The sequence below is a fragment of the Micropterus salmoides genome, unplaced genomic scaffold (genome assembly GCF_014851395.1).
Source record: "Micropterus salmoides isolate LMB-PRFRI ecotype aquatic unplaced genomic scaffold, ASM1485139v1 Ms_hic_scaffold_13, whole genome shotgun sequence".
NCBI lineage: Eukaryota > Metazoa > Chordata > Actinopteri > Centrarchiformes > Centrarchidae > Micropterus > Micropterus salmoides.
In genome coordinates, this window is record NW_024040374.1 from 17,435,962 (window position 1) to 17,455,416 (window position 19,455).

The 19,455-nt window shown below is 40.7% G+C and overlaps 1 protein-coding gene across 1 annotated transcript; it reads left to right on the plus strand.

The window, feature by feature from the left end:
- Positions 1-1,082: 1,082 nt before the first annotated feature.
- On the plus strand, positions 1,083-16,022 carry tnfaip8l1 (tumor necrosis factor, alpha-induced protein 8-like 1). Its single transcript, XM_038715881.1, has 3 exons — positions 1,083-1,476; positions 14,158-14,436; positions 15,656-16,022. The coding sequence occupies exons 2-3, from the start codon at positions 14,165-14,167 to the stop codon at positions 15,942-15,944; spliced, it is 561 nt and encodes a 186-aa protein (XP_038571809.1). The 5' UTR covers positions 1,083-1,476; positions 14,158-14,164; the 3' UTR covers positions 15,945-16,022.
- Positions 16,023-19,455: the final 3,433 nt, after the last annotated feature.

The following is a 19,455-nucleotide window of genomic DNA, read 5'->3' on the forward strand; positions in this document are numbered from 1 at the left end:
CAGCTTGGCACTGGGAAATTGTAAGAAGCATTTTTCACGATATCGATTAATAGAGACCATAATTGGTAGATTAATCGATAATGAAAATACTTGTTTGTTGCAGCCTTAAAAATAATACTACCATCCATTCAAATGGCATATTACAAGAAAGAAGATCTTGTAAAAACAATATTCATGTGATCATACATCAGAATGATTATATTCTGTCTGTGTTTGAAAATACTAGAAAGGCTATTTCAGTATCTGTTGTTATCTTTTTGATGAATGCAGGCTGGTTTTGACATACTTATCTTTTGCACATTTCAAATGAAATGAGTACCCAGTGCAATAATCACTACTAATCACATTATACCACTAGAGGGCGCGCTAGGTCAATTTCACTCCTGCAGGTGTCATACCTTACATCACTCTTCTCTTTATTATTGGGCTTGCTGCAGCACACTACTTAAACTACTTAGACTTACAATACAAGATATAGTTATAGGTTATTTTATGTGGTAATGTCACAATTGCGTAAATAACACTGAGGTATGGCCTGAGATGTTTGGCAGTGTAGGGCTAAAACTCATAGTGTTTAACACCAATACTATAAAAAAAATTACCTCAGTGTTAAAATAACAATGCAAGAAGGCTATTTTGACCTCGGGAGTTCCTGTCTCCTCATTACACGGATGAGGGAAAACTTCCTGTATCCTAAAAACATCCGCTGACAAAATCTCTCTCTTTCTGTCTGTCTCTCTCTCTCTTTCTTTACATAAATAATTAAGTGTTATGAAACTGTGAAATGTAAAATTTTGTAAGAATAACCTGATGCAACTCCAAATGAAAACAAAGAGTATTTTTTATGCATGTGTAACGTTAACTTAACAAGCCAGTATATCATCCAGTCCATGACAGAAAAACTTCTCCCCACAGTTCCTGTTCATTGTTCCCTTAACACCGTTTCCTCTGGGAAATTTTCGGCCTTGGGACTGGGAACTGAACAAGGATAATTACTGGAAACCCTAATGGGGGCAGGGAATGTGCTGGTTGTAAATGGTCCTTTCTTTTGGTTTGATTGGGTTGGTCCACTCACCCTGTTGCTCCTTCATTGGCCCAAGCCAACATCAATCTGCTGATTTCCAGGTCCCCCTCAAGTTTGAAACTTTTTCTTTTTTACGAGGGAGGAGGAGGAATCGAGTTACAACTAACTCTTGTAACCGATCTCACAGCAGCCAGGAGAAGAAAACACTTTCAATAATTTACACATCTGTGCCTGATACGCGGTTGCAGAGACAGAAGGGAGCTGCGAGGGGCGGACAATTGTGTTTTGTTGTTTTACGGCGGAGATCCAACAAAACAAGCGAACAAACAAAAACATGCTGTGAAACGACTTCCCCCTGCGCTGCCAGGATGAAGACGTGAGAGATTCTGTTCAGATTAACTTGACATCTCGTCTGCTGACCGCTCCCGTGTCCCACTGAGGGTGGGAGGAAGGTGAGTTCAAGTCACTGACACACCGGCGATCTTAACGGTCGAGCCGTTTTTAATGAAACCTCTCATCAACAAACAAATCAGCGGTCGCGTCTGTTATCAGAGGCCTTTGGTCAAATCACTCCCGAGTTATTAGGCCGTTAAAGTTTTCACTGTTGTGAAGGTACAGCCCCTTTTTCATGGTGAAGACACAACTGAACTTAATAAGACTTAGTTTTTGTTTGCTGTGGGCCACTTGTCTTTTCTTTGACAGGCTGTTTTTAATAGTTAGCGGATGTAACGGTTAATCTCCTTTTGATCATGAAGCTAGCAGCAACTGGGAACAAAAATGGCTTCAATTTATTATAGCTAACAGGATGTAATGTGTGATTCGTATAGTAATGAAACTGATTGATGAGTTATTGACTTAATGTGATAGGCATTGGCAGTTCATTAGCTGGCCGTTTTGTTAGGCTTTTGAATTTAGATACTACCATGCATATGGCAACATAAAATAAGGAAAGTGCCACACAGTTTACCAGTTTGGGTTCCCCCCACACACAGAAGCCTTAATGTGAACTATAAAGATTACTAATCAGGTTTATCAGTTACGGATGTAAAAACAATACAGAATAGCTAACTTTATTTGGTGTCATATGAAACAATAGTTGAAAATTATCAGACTTGTCAGAAGGCTCGCCCACTTGCACCAGTATCTTCTAAATTGAAATTTTAGACTTTTGTAGGGGATTGCATCATAGCTCAATATCATAAATTATTATTTTAAATGGACAATTTGGATATGTTTCGGTTGGAGTATGTATTGCGCCATCATATGTATTGTCCATGTTTTTGAAGTTGGATAAAATAAAACACACTGTACAGCACAGTACAGTGAATATGCATAGTCATGTGGACATCTGAGACAATATTTTACAAGAACCTTATCTTTCACATTTATGGTGAGTGTACAAAGTCTACATGATTTACCATCTCACAAGAGGTTGCGGAAATGTGGGAAGAAGAAAACAGCAGATAAAGAAAAGGTTTTTTATCCCTGCTGGTTTAAACACCTAATAAGTCTCCTTGTAGTTTCAGTGTAATCCAGTGCATGTCCAGACCGAGACTGAAAAGGGGGGAGACGTGTTTCGCAAACACTGATATGTTTTCTAACACATGGTTTACATTGTAAAAGCTTCTTTCCAGAAGCCTTCGAGTGTGGATGAATAGCTTCACTGTGCAACCAGGGCTCTGGCAGGTAGCAGCACACATTATCATGCTCAGCCTCAACAGACATGTCAAATGAATTACGGCCGTGGATCAAGACTTGGAGTTGCCTCTCTCCTTGCATTAGCTGTATCACTGGTGAAATGACTGGGCGTTTTTCGGGCCTACTCTGTTTTTGTTGCAGAGGCTTCCTTTGTGTCTTTGTTGTTGATAGCAATAGCTGACAACCGTTGTGCTGAGGCCAAGATCCCTCTCACAGAACAACTCTAGGACTTTATTCAATGTGTACTGTATATTTAATTATACCATCCTATAGATACAGGCTAAATAACCTAGAATTGTAATGACAGGTTGACTAATCTATTTGTAGATTGACAATAATTAATTAGCAAGTTTTTTTGATTACTGATTTATTGTTAAAGTGATTTTTTTTAATTGCCAAACATTTACTAGTTTCAGCTTCTAAATTGTGAGGATTGGCTGCTTTTCTCTGTTTTTATATCATTGTACTTTTCATATCTTTTTTGGTTTCAGACTGTTGATTAGATCATTTAAAGGCGTGTCTTTGGTCTTTTGAAAATTGTTATGGGCTTTTTCTGCACTGTTTTCTGACATTTTATAGGCTGAACAAGTGGTTTCCTAACCTTTTTACTCCTTCCATAGAAGATCTTTGGGATTTAGACCGTCTGCCCAAACAAACAGATTTGGGGAATCGCAATGGCTGTTTTATTTATTTATTTATTTTTTTTTTATTTATATATATATATATATATATATATATATATATATATATATATATATATATATATATATATATATATATATATATATATATATATATATATAAAAAACATGAATCAGTAAATCAATAATGAAAATAATCTTAAACTAATCAAACTGGTGTCAGTTGCCTTGGACAGCGACTAGTGAAAGTGAAATACAGTACAAGTCCATTTGTTTTAGATTTTATCCATGACTGGTTTTAATGAGTATTTGCTCTCTGTCATTAATCAAAGCTTTGTGCTTCACAACAGCTGTATCATTGTTTCACCACAATGCGATTCTGAAAGACAAGAAATAATAATAATCATATACAATATTACCAATCATAGTCAATGGCAGGATTAAGCAAATGCTGGTGAGCGTCATCTATGTATATTTCAGTGTAATTGTACCTGTACAGATCTCCTCCTCTAAGTGTCTTTTAGAATAGGACAGTCATGTTGTCACTTGCCAGACATCCCCCATACTGGCAGAGTTTTAAATTGCAGCAGTAATGCTATAGATACTGTTACTCCTGCTGAGGAGAATCCATGGTAACTCACTGACAAAACCAGAGAGGTGTTTGACCTGCTCTTATTAGGCGGCAAAGTTCAGCCGAGCACACAGGTGGCCTCCAGTTTCCCTGGAAACCCGAAAACACTCAGAGCATGCAGCCTTGCCTGAAAGAGCAGAGCAGCATGACCTGCAAATATCATGGCATTGTTTGAAACAGAGAGAGTGAGGGATGGTGTTATCTGCCAATACACTGGACTCATTTGAGATCCCACTTGAGTCATTTATTAGTCACAGCCATGTCCTCTCATATTGGTTCCCCTCTGTTTTCACTGATCTCTATCCCTGCTGTTCTAACAGTCAAGCACACTGGTATTTGCCACTCCACTGACGTACCGAGTTAACAAATTATGTTCTCTGGGCTTGAAGTGAAGAAAATTAGTCATAATGTGTCCTGCTCTTATGGTGGCCTTAATTAAAATGTCGTAGACCCAGACATCCGTCATAGCTCAAGCACCAGTTAGTACCTTGGTTATGTCACACATTACTTGCAGCGCTTTTAAGATGCTAATTACATTGTAAATAATATATAATTAAAACTTGGTGAATTCATGTGAGAGGTGACTGGGGTTTTTAGTCTTTTATTAGTCTTTTTTTATTTTGTCACAGATGCGTTATTCCAATTCAGCTCAGTTATAATCATAAAACAACTACACACTTATAAATTTTAAATGTTAGAACAAATGCTGTCAGTGACTGTTGTGTTGGCCCGGCCTTGGGCAGCGCAGCAGCTACTCTATTCCCAGCCTTATTATACATGTGTAACGCTGACTGATGTTCCTAAATTAACGCCATCAGCTCACAGCCACTGCCTCTTAATGTACAGTATGTGTTGGTAGTCCACCCTTTATCCCTGTCCCACATCTCAGCCCCAACCTGTTGCACTACAACAGACTCCTCTTACCCTCCGGCCTATTTTAGTCCAAATCGGCAGGCTGAATTATTAATCCCCGATCCATTATATGCCGATGTGTTAATTATTAATTGTTCACAGGGCTTTGGCAGATCTGAGAAAAAACGTTAAAAAAGGGTAGGATGGGGCATGGTGTCTGAGGGAAAGGCACTGATTGCTTCCTTTCTCAGCAGATCAAGTCTTCACAGATGATGAATGTGTGGGAAGATGAGAAAGCGCCGAACCACCATACAAAGTTCTACTTTATCCAAAGCGTGCATGCCGTATGTTCACATGATGTGCATTGCGTGTGTTTCGGATGCAATTATTATCTCATGCCAGAGACACTGAATGAGATGAGTGTGTGTACAAAGAGACCATCAGACAGTAACCATACGCCTGTCATATATAATTGTTAACGCACGCATATATCGTTCCCAGCACCGGCTCTCTCTATTAGCAGTCAGTGCCGCCTCTGTTATGCAACATCTCAAGAGAAGAGCGAGACAAACACTATAAAACTTGATGAAAGATGAAATTGCAGCGTTCACTTGTCCTGAAATCCTGCTGTTGATTCCCTAACAGTGGAGTACAGCTCATTTGAGTGGTTACTTGTCCTCTCTGAACACAAAGCACGGATGTACCTTATATAACAACCAGGGCAGTCTATTGTTTCTCAAAGTGGAGACGGATTATATTATACAGCTGTGGCAAATCTGTGGAGGAAGTTTTTCTCTCATTCAAGATTTCCTGATAAGAATTCATTCTAATGACATCCGTAACGTTTTCGGCATGATCAAGAAGCTTTTTTTGAAACTTTCTCCCAGGGGTCCACAGTTTTTATGTGCAGTGTGGTGAGGCTTTGAATCAAACTGGTATTGTAAAGATAGGGTTGTGGTCCTGTAGACTCGCCCTATTCACACACCTTTTTACTTGCCAAAAGGCAGCAGAGCAATACAATATGTCTAGAGTGTGTACACAGCACGTCTTCCAATCCAGTTCAACAGCCCTGCAATGAACACTACCTTTTATGATGCTTATCTTTTTTAGTTTTTGTTGGCACCATGTCAGAGAGCTGTTGATTCAACTCTGTATTTTCTTGTTTAGTTGTATTGTATTAGAAAGTGTTTATATTATTTTGTCCGCCCCCACAAGTGTTGAATTATAGTGCAATCCGGTTCAACAACAGCACTAATACTGTGGTAAAAAAATTTGCTTGAATAGAGCTGAAACCATAGATGATCAACAGAAAAATAATCATTAGCTAGCCAAAAAGTTCCTATAGCTAGTTCCAAGCTTCTCAAATGTGAGGATTGTTTTTTGACATTTTGTGGACCAAAGAATTAGTTCAGAAAGTACTTGAATCAATACCTGTTCCTGACATTATTACTTTCACAGTGGCAGTTTTTGCTACCAGCTTTTGCATTAAAGGCTGCAGATGTTGCTGTTATTGTTTCCATACTCGCCCATGTTTTGTAGACACTCTTTAAACTGTGCGTTTATTGATTTAGAGCCGGGACGGGACGCTCAGAGTTTGCATTTATTAGATAGTCAACAGCATGAGAGAGGAGACTGCATGGGGTACGGGGGAAGGACAGATGGTAAAGGTCATCAGCTGGACTCAAACTGGGGTCTCAGTTACACGGTATGTGGCTTGGACCTCTGGGTCACTGAAGTTTATGCTTTTAAAATGGATAGGACAAAATCAAGACAGATTTGCTTTGCATTTCATACAGCTGTAAAATATTAATTAAACTTCTGAATGTTGACATGATATGTTGAGCACACAGCGAAAAACAGGTTTCTGTCAATTATCGGAGGTAACTATGGACACACATGCTGAGGGAAGATTATAGGGTTGTTTGTGTTGTGTGGTCCATGATTCTGGTATGATTTATATATGTCCTCAGTTAGGGAGCAGTAAATCCCAACAAACAACAGAGCTGGTCTCAGTAATCGCCTCCATCCGACTGCAGTGAAGATTTTCTCTGCTGATGGAGTCGTCTCTGTCAGGGTCACAGTGCCTCAATCCATGTGACTACTGATCCCTGAAGAATATGAAAGTCGTGACATTTTCTGCTGCCATCAACCAATCACTTGTTAGATGAAGTGTCATGGAAAGTTTTACAATCTCTGCCAAAGCCTTTTTTAGCAACGTGCGGTGGCCAAGCACTGTAGAAACACATTCGTTATTGGTTTTCTCTTTATGCTGGCTCTTCTCAGTATCCACCAAGCTGTCTAGATTGGCACCATTGGAGTGGTGCAGAAGCTGCATCCTGGATCCTGCTCAATGCCCCCTTTGGAAAACTAATGCCACACTCACATTATGTTGGATTTGCTCTATATATTAGCAGCCAAAATACTAAGAAATGTTTACATCAAGTAGCTTGTGTTGAATTTCGACGTTGTACATTTCTTTTAAACAGGTTGGTTCTCAACTTTGTTTTTGGCCACTTAAAAAGAAGCGATGTCTACTTGAGATCCCTAATCAGAGTTTGTAGTTTTAATATGACATGAGTTGTTCAGCCAAAGTAATTTTTCCGTTTTCTCTCACTATGACAGTGACACAAAGTACAAAACTGAGGATGATGTGAATGGCAAATTGAAATTTTTACCTGCGGATAGTACTAGATGATAAGTCAGAAGATCACTGAAGTAATTACAATTCATCCTGAGGGGAACATTAATGTCTGTACCAAAGTGTATGACAATCCATCCCATAGTTGTTGACACATTTCAGTCTGGACCAAAGCGGTGGACTGACCCATCGACAGACAGACCGACATTGCCATTCCTAGAGCCACACTGCTAGCCAACAGTCACATTATCACAGAAAATTGTCTTAAGTTATGGGCTCAGATACAACATAAAACATACAAAGAATCGCATAAAATTATATTAAAACATAAACAATCTCATAAATAAGTAAATAAGAGCAGGTGTGCAAAGCTGCATTAAAATGTGGTGTTTAAAATGGATTTTGCAGTGGGAATGAGAGAGTTTTTGTGAGTTCTCTGTTTGGTCAGAGGTGATCTGAAGCAGCGACCTGATGGGAGTCGCTGAAAGGAGTGATGAAGGGGGTGTGAAAGGTCCTTAGTGATGGAGTCTACCTTTCTTTTTACTGTGTTACTGTAAAGGTCTGACAGTTGGATTTGATTTTGGTTGCGTGTTTGATGATACTGTAAGTTTTTCCACCTTTTCTCTGTGAGCACGTTGTACCAGCATGTGTGCTGGGCAATAAAACAATAATGATAATCATTGCGATATATTTATCCTCAATAACAATGTAACAAATGTTCAATATATGTAAAATGAATGTTTAATTTAATTCATGATTCGATTTTACGTAATTTTACTCCTGCATATTTGTTTAAAAAAGATTTTAACATAATTGTTTTGAATGTTCTACCTCAGATATGTTAAGTGATGCACGGTTTGGCAAGTGTTTGGCCATAAAGAATAGTTTAAAACCACAATTAACCATCTGGTTTCTTCAGCTTTCACTCAGGAGCAAAAATCAGTCTTTAAACTTGAAAGAAATAATGATTTGATATTTATCGTGATAATTATCATTATTGTGATGACATAAAATCTTTGGCCCATTCCTAACCAGGATGCAGTTTTTGCATGTGAGAACAGATTTGATGAGTGACCGGTAAACTGTTGTTAAAAATGACCAACATTAAAGCCGTTTAGCCTTCTCAGGAGGAGTATGCACTGTTGGGCCTTTTTGTAGACCCATCTGCATGTTTTGTGAAGGACAGGTGGTGGTCGATCTCAGTTCTCAGATTTTTAAAGCTCTCGACCTGTTCCATCACCTGTCCCTCCAGCCTTTAGTGGTTAAGAGAGAGGGTGTGGGGTATCAGGTGTCCACCACAGCTCTATGGTCTTAATAATGTTCATTTCCAGCTCTCCTGAAAACAGTAGACCATGGTGTCCACACTGTCAAGCAGGCCACAAAGGCCATGTCATCAGCATACATAAAGTGTCAGTCTCTTGCTATTGCAGATGAGGATGGCCAGTCATGGCCAACCCATTGGGGCCCCAGTATTAAAAACAATGTTGCTGGATTTAAGACCATTCACTCTGATGTCTTCCAACCAGTGTTGTGTTGATTTGTAGTCCTTGGGGACGGTGCAGAAGTGTGTTGGTGTTTACTGTACTAAAAGCAGATGAAAGGTTCAGGAATAAAATCTGACCTATGAGTCAAGACAGCCTAGCCACTGTATCCAGGAGAGTTAAGCTGGCATCCTTAACTCCTCGTTTCGCCTTGTAGGCAGACTGGAGCGGGTCCAGATTTTCACCCACAATGGTGATTAATCTCACCCACAACTACTCCCCTGCATGCATTTGCAGAGGATGGAGACCCCAGAGGATGAGTGCCACAGGCCTGAAATCACTCATGGCCTTGGCCTGTGTGTTGTTGGGAACAGGGATGATTGTTGTCTCCTTCCATGACCTGGGGACAAAGCTGGTGTTCAGGAACAGCTGGAAAAGCTGTGCCACCACACCACTCAGCTGAGCCTCGCACTCTTTCAGTATGCGGCCCTTGAGCCAGTCTGGTCCAGGACTTTTCCTTGGGTGTAGCATGGAGAGGATGTAAACGACCTTCGCTCCACCACACTGATTGGTGTAGGGGCTGGTGTTTGTCGAAGTCCATTCCTTCACAGGTTCAGTCTTTTTGAATGTGGCGTAGAAGGTGCTGAGACCCTGCCACGTTTCCATCATATTTCCCCTGGTGAACCTCCGTCAGATTTTTGGCCAGCCTGGTTTTGTGTTTCAGTCCTTTTCGAGGCTGAGATAGTGTTTTAACTCTCTGGTGACCCAGACTTAAGTGTTAATGTATATAGTCATTAGTTGCAGCCCTACTGTTATAATGAGCAATATCAGTTATAGTTTATTACAGTTTATTATAACACAGTCATCTCCTGGACAGTCAAATAAGATACACAGTGCTTGTTGTTGTTATTCACTGCATCACTCAAAAGTCTCCACAGCAACCACACTGTGAAAACGATAAAAAAAAACGACAGCCATTAGGAGTTGTCATCCCACTTACTCCCCTTTCCCCAGATGATTCGGGAAAAGCTTTTTGGCTCAAGTGTCCCAAATTAAACCCAGATAATAAAGGGCCCATCCAGCTTTATCTGACCCAGCTTTAGTAATCCTCCAAGGACTAGAGACAGTTGGGTCATTTCCTCTTCATCGTTTCTTTTACCTCGATCCCTCAGTCAGGCTGTCACACAGGGTTGACAGGGCTGTCTAGACGTTCAGACGGGTGTGAGGGTCCCTGGGTACATTAAGCTCCCTCGCTGTCACGAGACATCCATCTAACACTGTATAGGGTCTGGTTTAATTTCCATGAGTCATGTTTGCTCAGCTTTTGCTTACATGTCTTTGTGAGTGGATGTATGCTGCCTTGTTCTAAGCGAGCTGATGATGTTGTATCTTATCTAACTGTCGAAATTATGCTGAGGAGCCATTTGGCTGCAGCAAACTGTCTTTTGTTTTTCATTTCATCTTCAGTTGCTCAGCAAACCAGCCCTATCAGTTATGTGTGCAGGTTTTTGTGTGCGTGCAGTGAGGGCTGTTTCTTGTATACATTCCGCAACAATGCTCAGCAGTTTTTGCTGCTGTCATGTCCAGTTTTTCCTTAAATCCGTTAAAGTTTTGCCTCTATAAATAATACAGAGGCACTGTGTCAGGGTCGGCGGAGCTGCCTCTGAGCACCAGACTTCACAGGCCATAAAGATTTAGCACTAACCACTCTCATGCTGCAAAGTCGCCCAAAAAAAGATTTCAAGATCGAAAACCTTTTCATCACTCCGAACACCTGTCCCCAGAGAACCTTTTTTTCATGCAGCCTTTGGTTTTCTCGCCTTGGGGGTATGGAGAGGGGTGGTGAGGGCCTCCATCCTTTAGATAAGAGAGCCAGGGGTCTGTTATGTCACTCTTCTTCAGCTGAGTGAAACCTCAGACACACGATCTTAAGTGGTACCGTGTTAAAGCGTTTGGATTCATGGGTGTGAAAGACAAATACTCCTCCCTCTCTCCCAACTTTTCCCTCCTCCTCTTCTCCTCCTCGTTGTTCGACAGGCTACACAGAGTTGACAGCTATGATGGCTCCAGTCCCCGACCAGAGTGGAATTTAATGAGCACTATGAAATCACCCACCAATCTGAGAAAGAGAATGCTTTTCTTAATGTGTGCCCATTATCCATTCGCACATCTCTGAACTCGTATACGTCCGTCAACAAGGGTGCAGAGAGGAAGAAAGGGAGGTAAATGAAGACTTACTCTTAAGTGTTGCGATAAGCGATTGTGCTCTTGAGGCTGAGACTGTTGTGATTAGAGGATGACCGCAGGACTAAGTGATTGTTTTCAGTCGTCGCTCAAATAGAAAGCTCACATTTAGTTTCTTTAGTTGTTGAGCTTTTTCCCCCTGTCTGATCATTAGTGTCTTTCTCCTTGTTATCCATTTCACACACATTGCATCAGGGCAGGATTTGTGCAGCCTGGCAAGTTTAGAGTTACAGTCGTGGTGAAACGTTCGATGTGGATCTGCCAGTGATCCTTGATCAGCACAGCAAGAGGCCCGATCATCCAGCACCTGCAAAGAGAGCGGGAGTAAAACTAGAATCAGCATGAGACAGTATATAAATGACCTCTCATTCAACGCCTACATGTCCCTGACGTTTCGGGATTGATATATAATGCACCCCTCTGCCCTTTATCCTCTCCATCTCTCTGCCTCTTGTCTTTGCTCTCCTTATCCACATGTGTCTCCTCCCTGGGAAGCATCCTGCTGACACTCTCTCTCCAAGGAGTCTTATTGATATTCTTGGAGAGGCATTGCAGAGGGAGAGAGAGAGCGGAGTGAGAGTGTGAAAGTCAAACACTGTAGCAGCAGATGCACTGCTTTCTAGTACCAGCAACAGTAGAAATCACAAGTCACCCAGCAGGAATATGTCACTGTTCATTTTGTCTGCTGCATTAATAAAACCCCTCCTGCTTTGGGTTTTTATTATTCTCTAACACGTGGAAAGGCAATTTGCCAATCAGAGAGATTTTCAGTTAGGCTTTAGGGATACTGTCATGTGGAGGGATGTTGCATAAAGATTAAACTACCGTTGTTATGTGAACGGGACACTTTGCTCAAAAATAATGATTTACTTTTCACTGCGACGGTCACATATTAAGCTACATTTAGCACATCAGTCACCATCAGTGAGCATTTTACTTATTTGAGTATTTCCTTGATTCCTAAGATTTAATACAAAGGCACAAACAACAAAATTTTCAGTGCTGGTTTTGTACCGATGGAAAAACAACTCTGAAGAACATAAACATGTTTTGACTGTAGAGGTGAAAAGATTAGTTCATTAACTGATTAGTTAACTGACAGAAAATGAATCTTCCTCTACTTTGTTTATCTTTTTAAAAGCAAAACCTCCAACCACTCTTGTATCTTATCTTCTGGCAAAACATTTTTTTTTTTATTATTATAAAAGAAGAGCATGAATTGGATCAAGCATTTGATGCCAGCTTTTGGTACTTGACAGTTTTCGATACCTGGTGTGACAAACACCTGTTGGTAGCAAAAAAATATTGAGGTTCAGTACCTCCACCCTACAGGAACCTCTTATCTTTCAATCATAATACATATTCATGTTAATCTGGTGTTTTTTCCTGCCCAACTGTAGTGTCTTAGATTGCGCTTCTGGTTCCTGTTTTTTGCTTTTTTGTCTGTTAAGTGGAATCGGAAGTTATTGTGTGTGTGTGTGTGTGTGTGTGTTTCATGGTCTTGTGTATTCACTGATCTTGCAGCATCATTTTACATAATAAATTCGGAAGAAATTGCATCTAAACTGAAGGAGACTGTTTATGTGAATAAATCTTTGCCTTACGATGAACTGAAACAATTAGTTGATGAAAATCTGAAGTTTTGATAATCAGTTAATTCAGATAATTTTCAACCAAAAACACCAAACATTCTCTGGTTCCAGCTTCTCAAATGTGAGCATTTGCAGGTTTTTTACTTCGTTGTATCATTGTGAAAAAATCTTGTGGTTTTAAACTCTTTGTTGAAAAAAGCGAGCAATTTGAGGACGTCACCTTGGGCTCCAGCATTTTCTGACATTTTCTAATTAATATGAATGAAAAAAACTTAGTTGCAGCCCTTTTTCAAGATCCCTAAAATGTATGACTCTAAATTAAGATCAAATTAATTTGTTTTTAGTTCTTTTTTATAATTGTGTGAAAAAAGATTTTTGAAAATGTCATATTAAAATGTAATTTCAAGTACAGTTTCTCTCTCATCACCTTTATTCCTTCCTCCCTGCTCTGTTATTGGAGGGCAGATGTGGAAATCATATTTTTGTTGCCGGTTTACTCTCTGGTTATCCTTGGGACATCTGTGAAGGTCGGAGATAGAGTGTACAGGAAAATAGATAAATTTTATATTTCAAAGACAGAATGTACAAACCTGAAGAAGTGACCTGGAGAACACATTGAGATGCCGCTGCAGAAAAGATGTGGCATGCTGCGGACGTGCCTCATTTGATAAGAGAGATTGGGGGGGGGTGAAAGCCGACAGCTCCCGGGACCCCCACTATTTATGCGCCTCCATCGTGGGCGAAGCCTTTCACTGAGTCACCCTGTTTTGGCAGACAAACGCACTCGGAACATAGCATCATACATAAATCAAGCAACATGTGTGTGCTGAATGAGTTGGCAATGTCCTCCTGCTCACTTTCACATACACACATGCACACCTTGTTCTCCGAATGCATTCAGCAGATGAGACATCCAGATTACATTGTCTGCTTTGCGTGGTCGTGCTGTAAATGACTTCACTCCTGCAAGCGTAATGACACATTGTTCTGTAACTACCTTGTAGGCTTCAAGCCAGAGGGTTGCTGGGACTAATTTGACAGCTGCCATGGCTCGTTATCTGATAAAGGGGACAGTTCTTGGCCCTGCAGTTTAAACAGTATTAGTGTAGATGTTATTTGAAATAACCTCACACATTGCAGGCTGACAGTGTGTTATGTTTGGCCCTTTTTGCTGAGGTCCTATCTTAAGTTAACAGTTCCTCTCCGTCCTAGTTTTGTATCAACTGTAAAAAAATTTTTTTTACACGCAACAAACATGTTTTTTCAGTCATAATTTCAAAATGGAAAGGAAATATGTCTGCTCTCATTACATGCATAACCATTTAAGTTCTCTGTTTCTCTCTCATTTTGACCCAGACTTGACATGGACTCCTTCAGCACCAAGAGCTTAGCCCTGCAGGCGCAGAAGAAGCTAATGAGCAAGATGGCCACAAAGAGCATGGCCAACCTCTTCATTGACGACACCAGCAGTGAAGTGCTGGATGAGCTGTACCGCGTCACCAAGGAGTACTCCCGCAACCGCAAAGAGTCCCAGAAGATCATCAAGAACTTGATCAAGATGGTGGTGAAGCTGGGTGTGCTCTACAGGAACAACCAGTTCAACAGCGAGGAGCTGATCCTGGTGGAGAACTTCAGGTAGGCTGCAAGACCCATTTAAGGGATAATTCAACATTTTGGGAGATGCTCTAATTTGCTTTCTTTCTGAGAGTTAGATGAGAAGATCAATACCACTTGCATGTCTGCGTGTTCGGTACAGAGCAAGAGCCAGGAGTCGCTTAGCTTAGCTTAGCATAGCATAAAGACTGGAAGCAACAGCTAGCCTAGTTCTGTCCAAAGTTCAAAAATACACCTACCAACACTAAAGCTTATCTTGTTTGTTTAATCTTTACACAAACAGTAAAAATGACTCTGTGTGGTTTTAAAGGGAAGTTACATGCTAAAACTATTTCTTGATTGATAATCCGCCCAACACAACACACTTTTGGGATCACTGTGAACAAACACCTGTTGTTCACCAAGAACAGCACCTGTGTCCCTGTAAAACCACAAATTGCATGTCATATTTAGACAAAATATAAATATGAGCAACTAAGTCGGCAAAAAACATCCATGTCAGCCTCCGAGTTAAATCAAAGGTAGCATGAATTTCTGACGGCTGCGATTTGGTGAAAAGAACTACAGAAGTGCCAACAAGCCATTGGCAAAATCACCATCGCTGGCAGTTGCATGTAAATAACATCCAATAATATCACTAATTTAGGCTAATGAATGCTAGCAGTGGGGGTGTTAGTAGGCGTATTTTGGGACTTTAGACAGAGCCATGTGCTTCTTTATGCTAAGCTAGGCTAAATCACACACTCACACATACTTATCAATCTTCTTTCTCTCAGAAAGAGAGCAAATGATTGTATTTCTATGTTTAAATGAAAAGCTTTTGTCACATCCTACCATATATTTAAATATTGTTATATTGTGTATCAGAAGGTGACAAACATTGAGAAACAACAAGGAGCTGGTCCTGATTGAGAGCTTCAAGTGGGGAGAACTGCAGTTCAAGTACATTTCTGTGTGCTGATGGAAGCAAATTAAGGAAATTGACTTTTATATTTTTCACTAAAATAGAAATACTCAGCTTGGAGGCATGTGAAGCTGATGTAAGTGCACAGTATGGAGAATGGTGATTATATTAGCATGGAGATGCATTACTGCGAAGGACAATACTATAAGTGATAGGGGGGGTCTGAAACTTCTTCTAAAGAAAATCACAAGGCAGCAGATTCTATTTTTACTTCCTTCTGCTGCTCCAGTCAGAATTAGAAACTGACAGCTTCCCCCCTCTCTTCTCGTCTCACAGGAAGAAAGTCCACACTCTGGCCATGACGGCGGTCAGTTTCCACCAGATCGAGTTCACATTTGACCGCCGCGTCATGAGCGCCATTTTGAATGATTGCCGTGAACTTCTGCACCAGGCCATCAAACGCCACCTGACAGCCAAGAGCCACTCGCGAGTCAACCATGTGTTCAACCACTTTGCCGACTGTGACTTCCTGGCGGCTCTCTACGGGCCCTCTGAAGTTTATCGCGCTCACCTGCAGAGGATCTGTAACGGGGTCAACAAGATGCTCGACGAGGGGAACCTCTGACCTCTGCCGGCCTCGTCATCAGGCGCCTTTACCTCTAGTCACCCCTCATGTACCATCTTGCAGGATTTCTTCCTCCTTTATTTTTTATTTTTTTAAGGTGACAATCATGAACATTTTTATTTTCATTTGCTCTGTGTTTGTGTGTGCCTTTCAACCATTACTGTAACACTGAAATTCTCCTGGCTAGTTAGTCCAAAGTCTTTTTCTTCTCCAGCCTGACTTTTTGTTATTTTACAGTAAACAAAACCCAGCTGATGTGTTGTTTAAATGTAAAACTTCATGCTCTTAATCAGTATATCCAGCGGTTGGAGCCTTGTCAACCGTGCCTTGGAAAAAAAACTTTTTTTTATCTGCATTCCAAGGGCACCATTGCTTGCTCTCTTACTTAATCAAAAAGACATGAATCCAGGCACAAGCCTTCAGTTATATCTCTGTAAGATGCTTTTAATGGACAGAAATGGGGCTTGGGAGAGGAAAGAAAGTGAATTCCTGTCTTTTCTAAATACCCAAGGACATAGAGAAGTGATTTCTTTTGTTTGTTCGTTTTTTCTAAAAGTAGTATTGCACTCAATCCTGAACAAGCGCTGTACTGTACTTTCCTGCAGTAATGAAACCATGTGAAGTACGGCAGTTTGAGTAATCCTGTTTAGCCTGCATTTTACAGCGCACACCGACATGCACTGAAGTCCACATTGCAGAGGGGTGAGGTTTTTGTTTAGAAGGCACCCATAAACCCAGTTTTGCTTTTAATAGTCTGTTTTTATAGCCACCACAACAAAGATGAAGTATTTGGGTCATAAGGGGACCATAAACATAAAGGAATTTGATGGTACTGTGTTGTTGATTGTCTCTGCGCTGACTCGAATGTCTCCCCGGATCTACGCTCATCTGCTCAGACAAACTTCCAACTTTTTTATCTGTAAATGTCATAATCACAGCAGGGGAGTGGAACAATGTGGCACCAGGTGCAAAGGTTGCACAGTTGAACTACTTGTCATAATAGATGTTGAAGCCCAGGGTCAGATGGGTTTCAGATTTATCGGCATTGCCTCAGGTTTATCCAAAAAGCACTAAAAGTCTGGTTTGAAATTCTGACAGATCTGAACTAAAAAGACTCCCCGTGAGCAGTCAGATGAAAGGCTGGACGAAAACTGCAGTGCCGTGTCTATGAAAAGGACCAGGCAGGGTATAGAGATTAGAGCAGAGACAAATACAGTACCTGATTGTACTCTCCCCCTGCAATTATCGCTCCCCACTCTGGGGTGGTATAATGGCCTGAAGCCTGCCTCTGTCGAGCAGCCACTCCATTTCACTACACAGCAGCCTCATGTTATGTGATGGAGATAACCATCTCTGTTTGCGCAAGTCCTTTAATGGAGTGAAAGATGTTGTTGTGTTTCTTCCTTATAAAGCAGTATATGAATAGTTACTACTATCCCTCTCGAACCTCACATAATAGCCATCTTTCCTTTTTGTCTGTGTATTTTTGTATCACTGAGCCTGTCTGGGAGATTGTTTTGTGCTGCGGCCTCATTTTGTATTCTGTGTGTGTGTGTGAGTGTGTGTTTGTGTGCGTACCTGTGAGAGAATTGGAAATTGAGCCGTGTAATAAGCACTGTGCTTTTCCAGATAGAATTGCTGAAACTTTAACTTCATCCACAGCAGCTCTGCCAAAGAAAAGAAGACTGGTGTTACTCAAAATGCGGTCTTTCTCCAGAGGAATATTTTAGAAAAAACATTATGCACTTGATAGTTATAACCCTGCTTATGGTGATAATGACGACAAAGGTGGTGGCTGTTGTGGTTTCTGTCCTTTTTTTTCCTTTTTCCTTTTTTTTTAAAATTTGCCTTTCAAATTCTTAGACGACTTCCCTGAGTAGATTCTTTGTTGGATCCATTTGCCTCTGACTGCATCATTTTGGGAGGCTTTGAAGTAAATCCTTTTTCTTAAGTCCCCCAAAGCAGTTGACTTTAATTGTCTTTGGATGCCATTTTCTGCAATCCCTGCACATCTCAGGGTTAGTTTAAATCTCCCTTGATTTAAAAGCAGTGACATACTAAGTAGAAATCACCAGGAACCTCCGCAACAGCCCCGCTTGTTTTACTAAAGGCCTTTTAAATTATGATGTTGCATTGTTGTGAATTGTAAACTGTTTTTATTTTCACTCATGTACATATGATTGTTTTTGTGTCTCTGTATTGTATCCAGACACAGCAAATATAATACAATTTACTTTTTTAAAAGAATACATTTCTTGTCTTCTTCTTTTTTTCTCACTCAATCAAGCAGAGTGTCTTCCCATTAATATGTCGCATGTTGGAATTTTCTGGCCAGATCAGGGGGTGTAATCTGACTACGTCTGACCTGGATTTAGTCGGCCAAATCCCTTACTCCTGCTCTGAGAATTGTTAGGGAGAAATGAAAGCAAACACAAACCCATTTGACTGACGAACATTCAAGTGTGGGTAATTCCTCCCCCCACTTCCTGCAGGCCCACGACAGGGTCAGAGGTAGTACAGGAAGTGAGTAAGATTGAAAGACTTCTTGCTTCTGTTTTTGGAAACTTAAACATTTAACTCTGCTGCCGTTTAATTGCAAGTATAGCAAGAGTAACAGTTTGAGTTTAATCTGTCATTGACTTGGCTACTTGTCAGATTTTGGACTGATGATTTGGCCTGTAGCACGACTGCAGATCCTCCCTGCGGCACACTTGAAAGGCTACTGCAGTACCAAGTGCCCAATTATCATCTAGTGGTCATTATCTCAACAAGCCTTTTATTTTATTATTTCTTTTTTTATGACTAAAGTCACGTCTCTGTCTCTCTGTGTGTAACTTCATCCATTTCTTTATTTGAAGTAACGGTAATGTCAAATAAAGCAAAAACATCCTGACATCAACTTTAATGAGGGGGAATAGAAAGTTTTTAATTTTAGTTTTCTTATTTTTCCTCTTCCCAGCATGTGTGTGTATCGCTCAAACACTTTCTGAAAATTAAAGTTTGAAAATGACAGTCACGACACGATTATCAGTGGATGTGACTGAGGGCTCTTAATACATTTTGGTGAAGCTAGCTTCCACTGGGGCATAATTATCATTCCCACATAATGAAGTGACTACAAAGGAGCTGTCCTGCATCCTAAGAAGGGGGGAGATGAAAAGGGGACCCATTACTCTTTCCACTTGTGTTCAAGCACAGATTACTGAGTTATGGTTTGTAGTACTGACTTCCAACATGAACTAAACAAAGTTGTGCTGGAGCATCACACTTTTCTCTGGGATCAAATATGACAAAGGAATGATTCTCTTGCTCAGCTGTGCACACGTGCAGCCCTGTTAGGAAGGACAAACCGAGCCGGATTATCATGATCCATCCCTACAAGGATACAGGCGGTTGGTTTTGGCAATACACTGCGAAGACTGGATTGCTGTCAATACTTGCGCAAACACCCTGATGTTTGAGTTCTGGGTGGTGCAACAAAACAAACCACAGGGCATTGTGTTTAAACAGC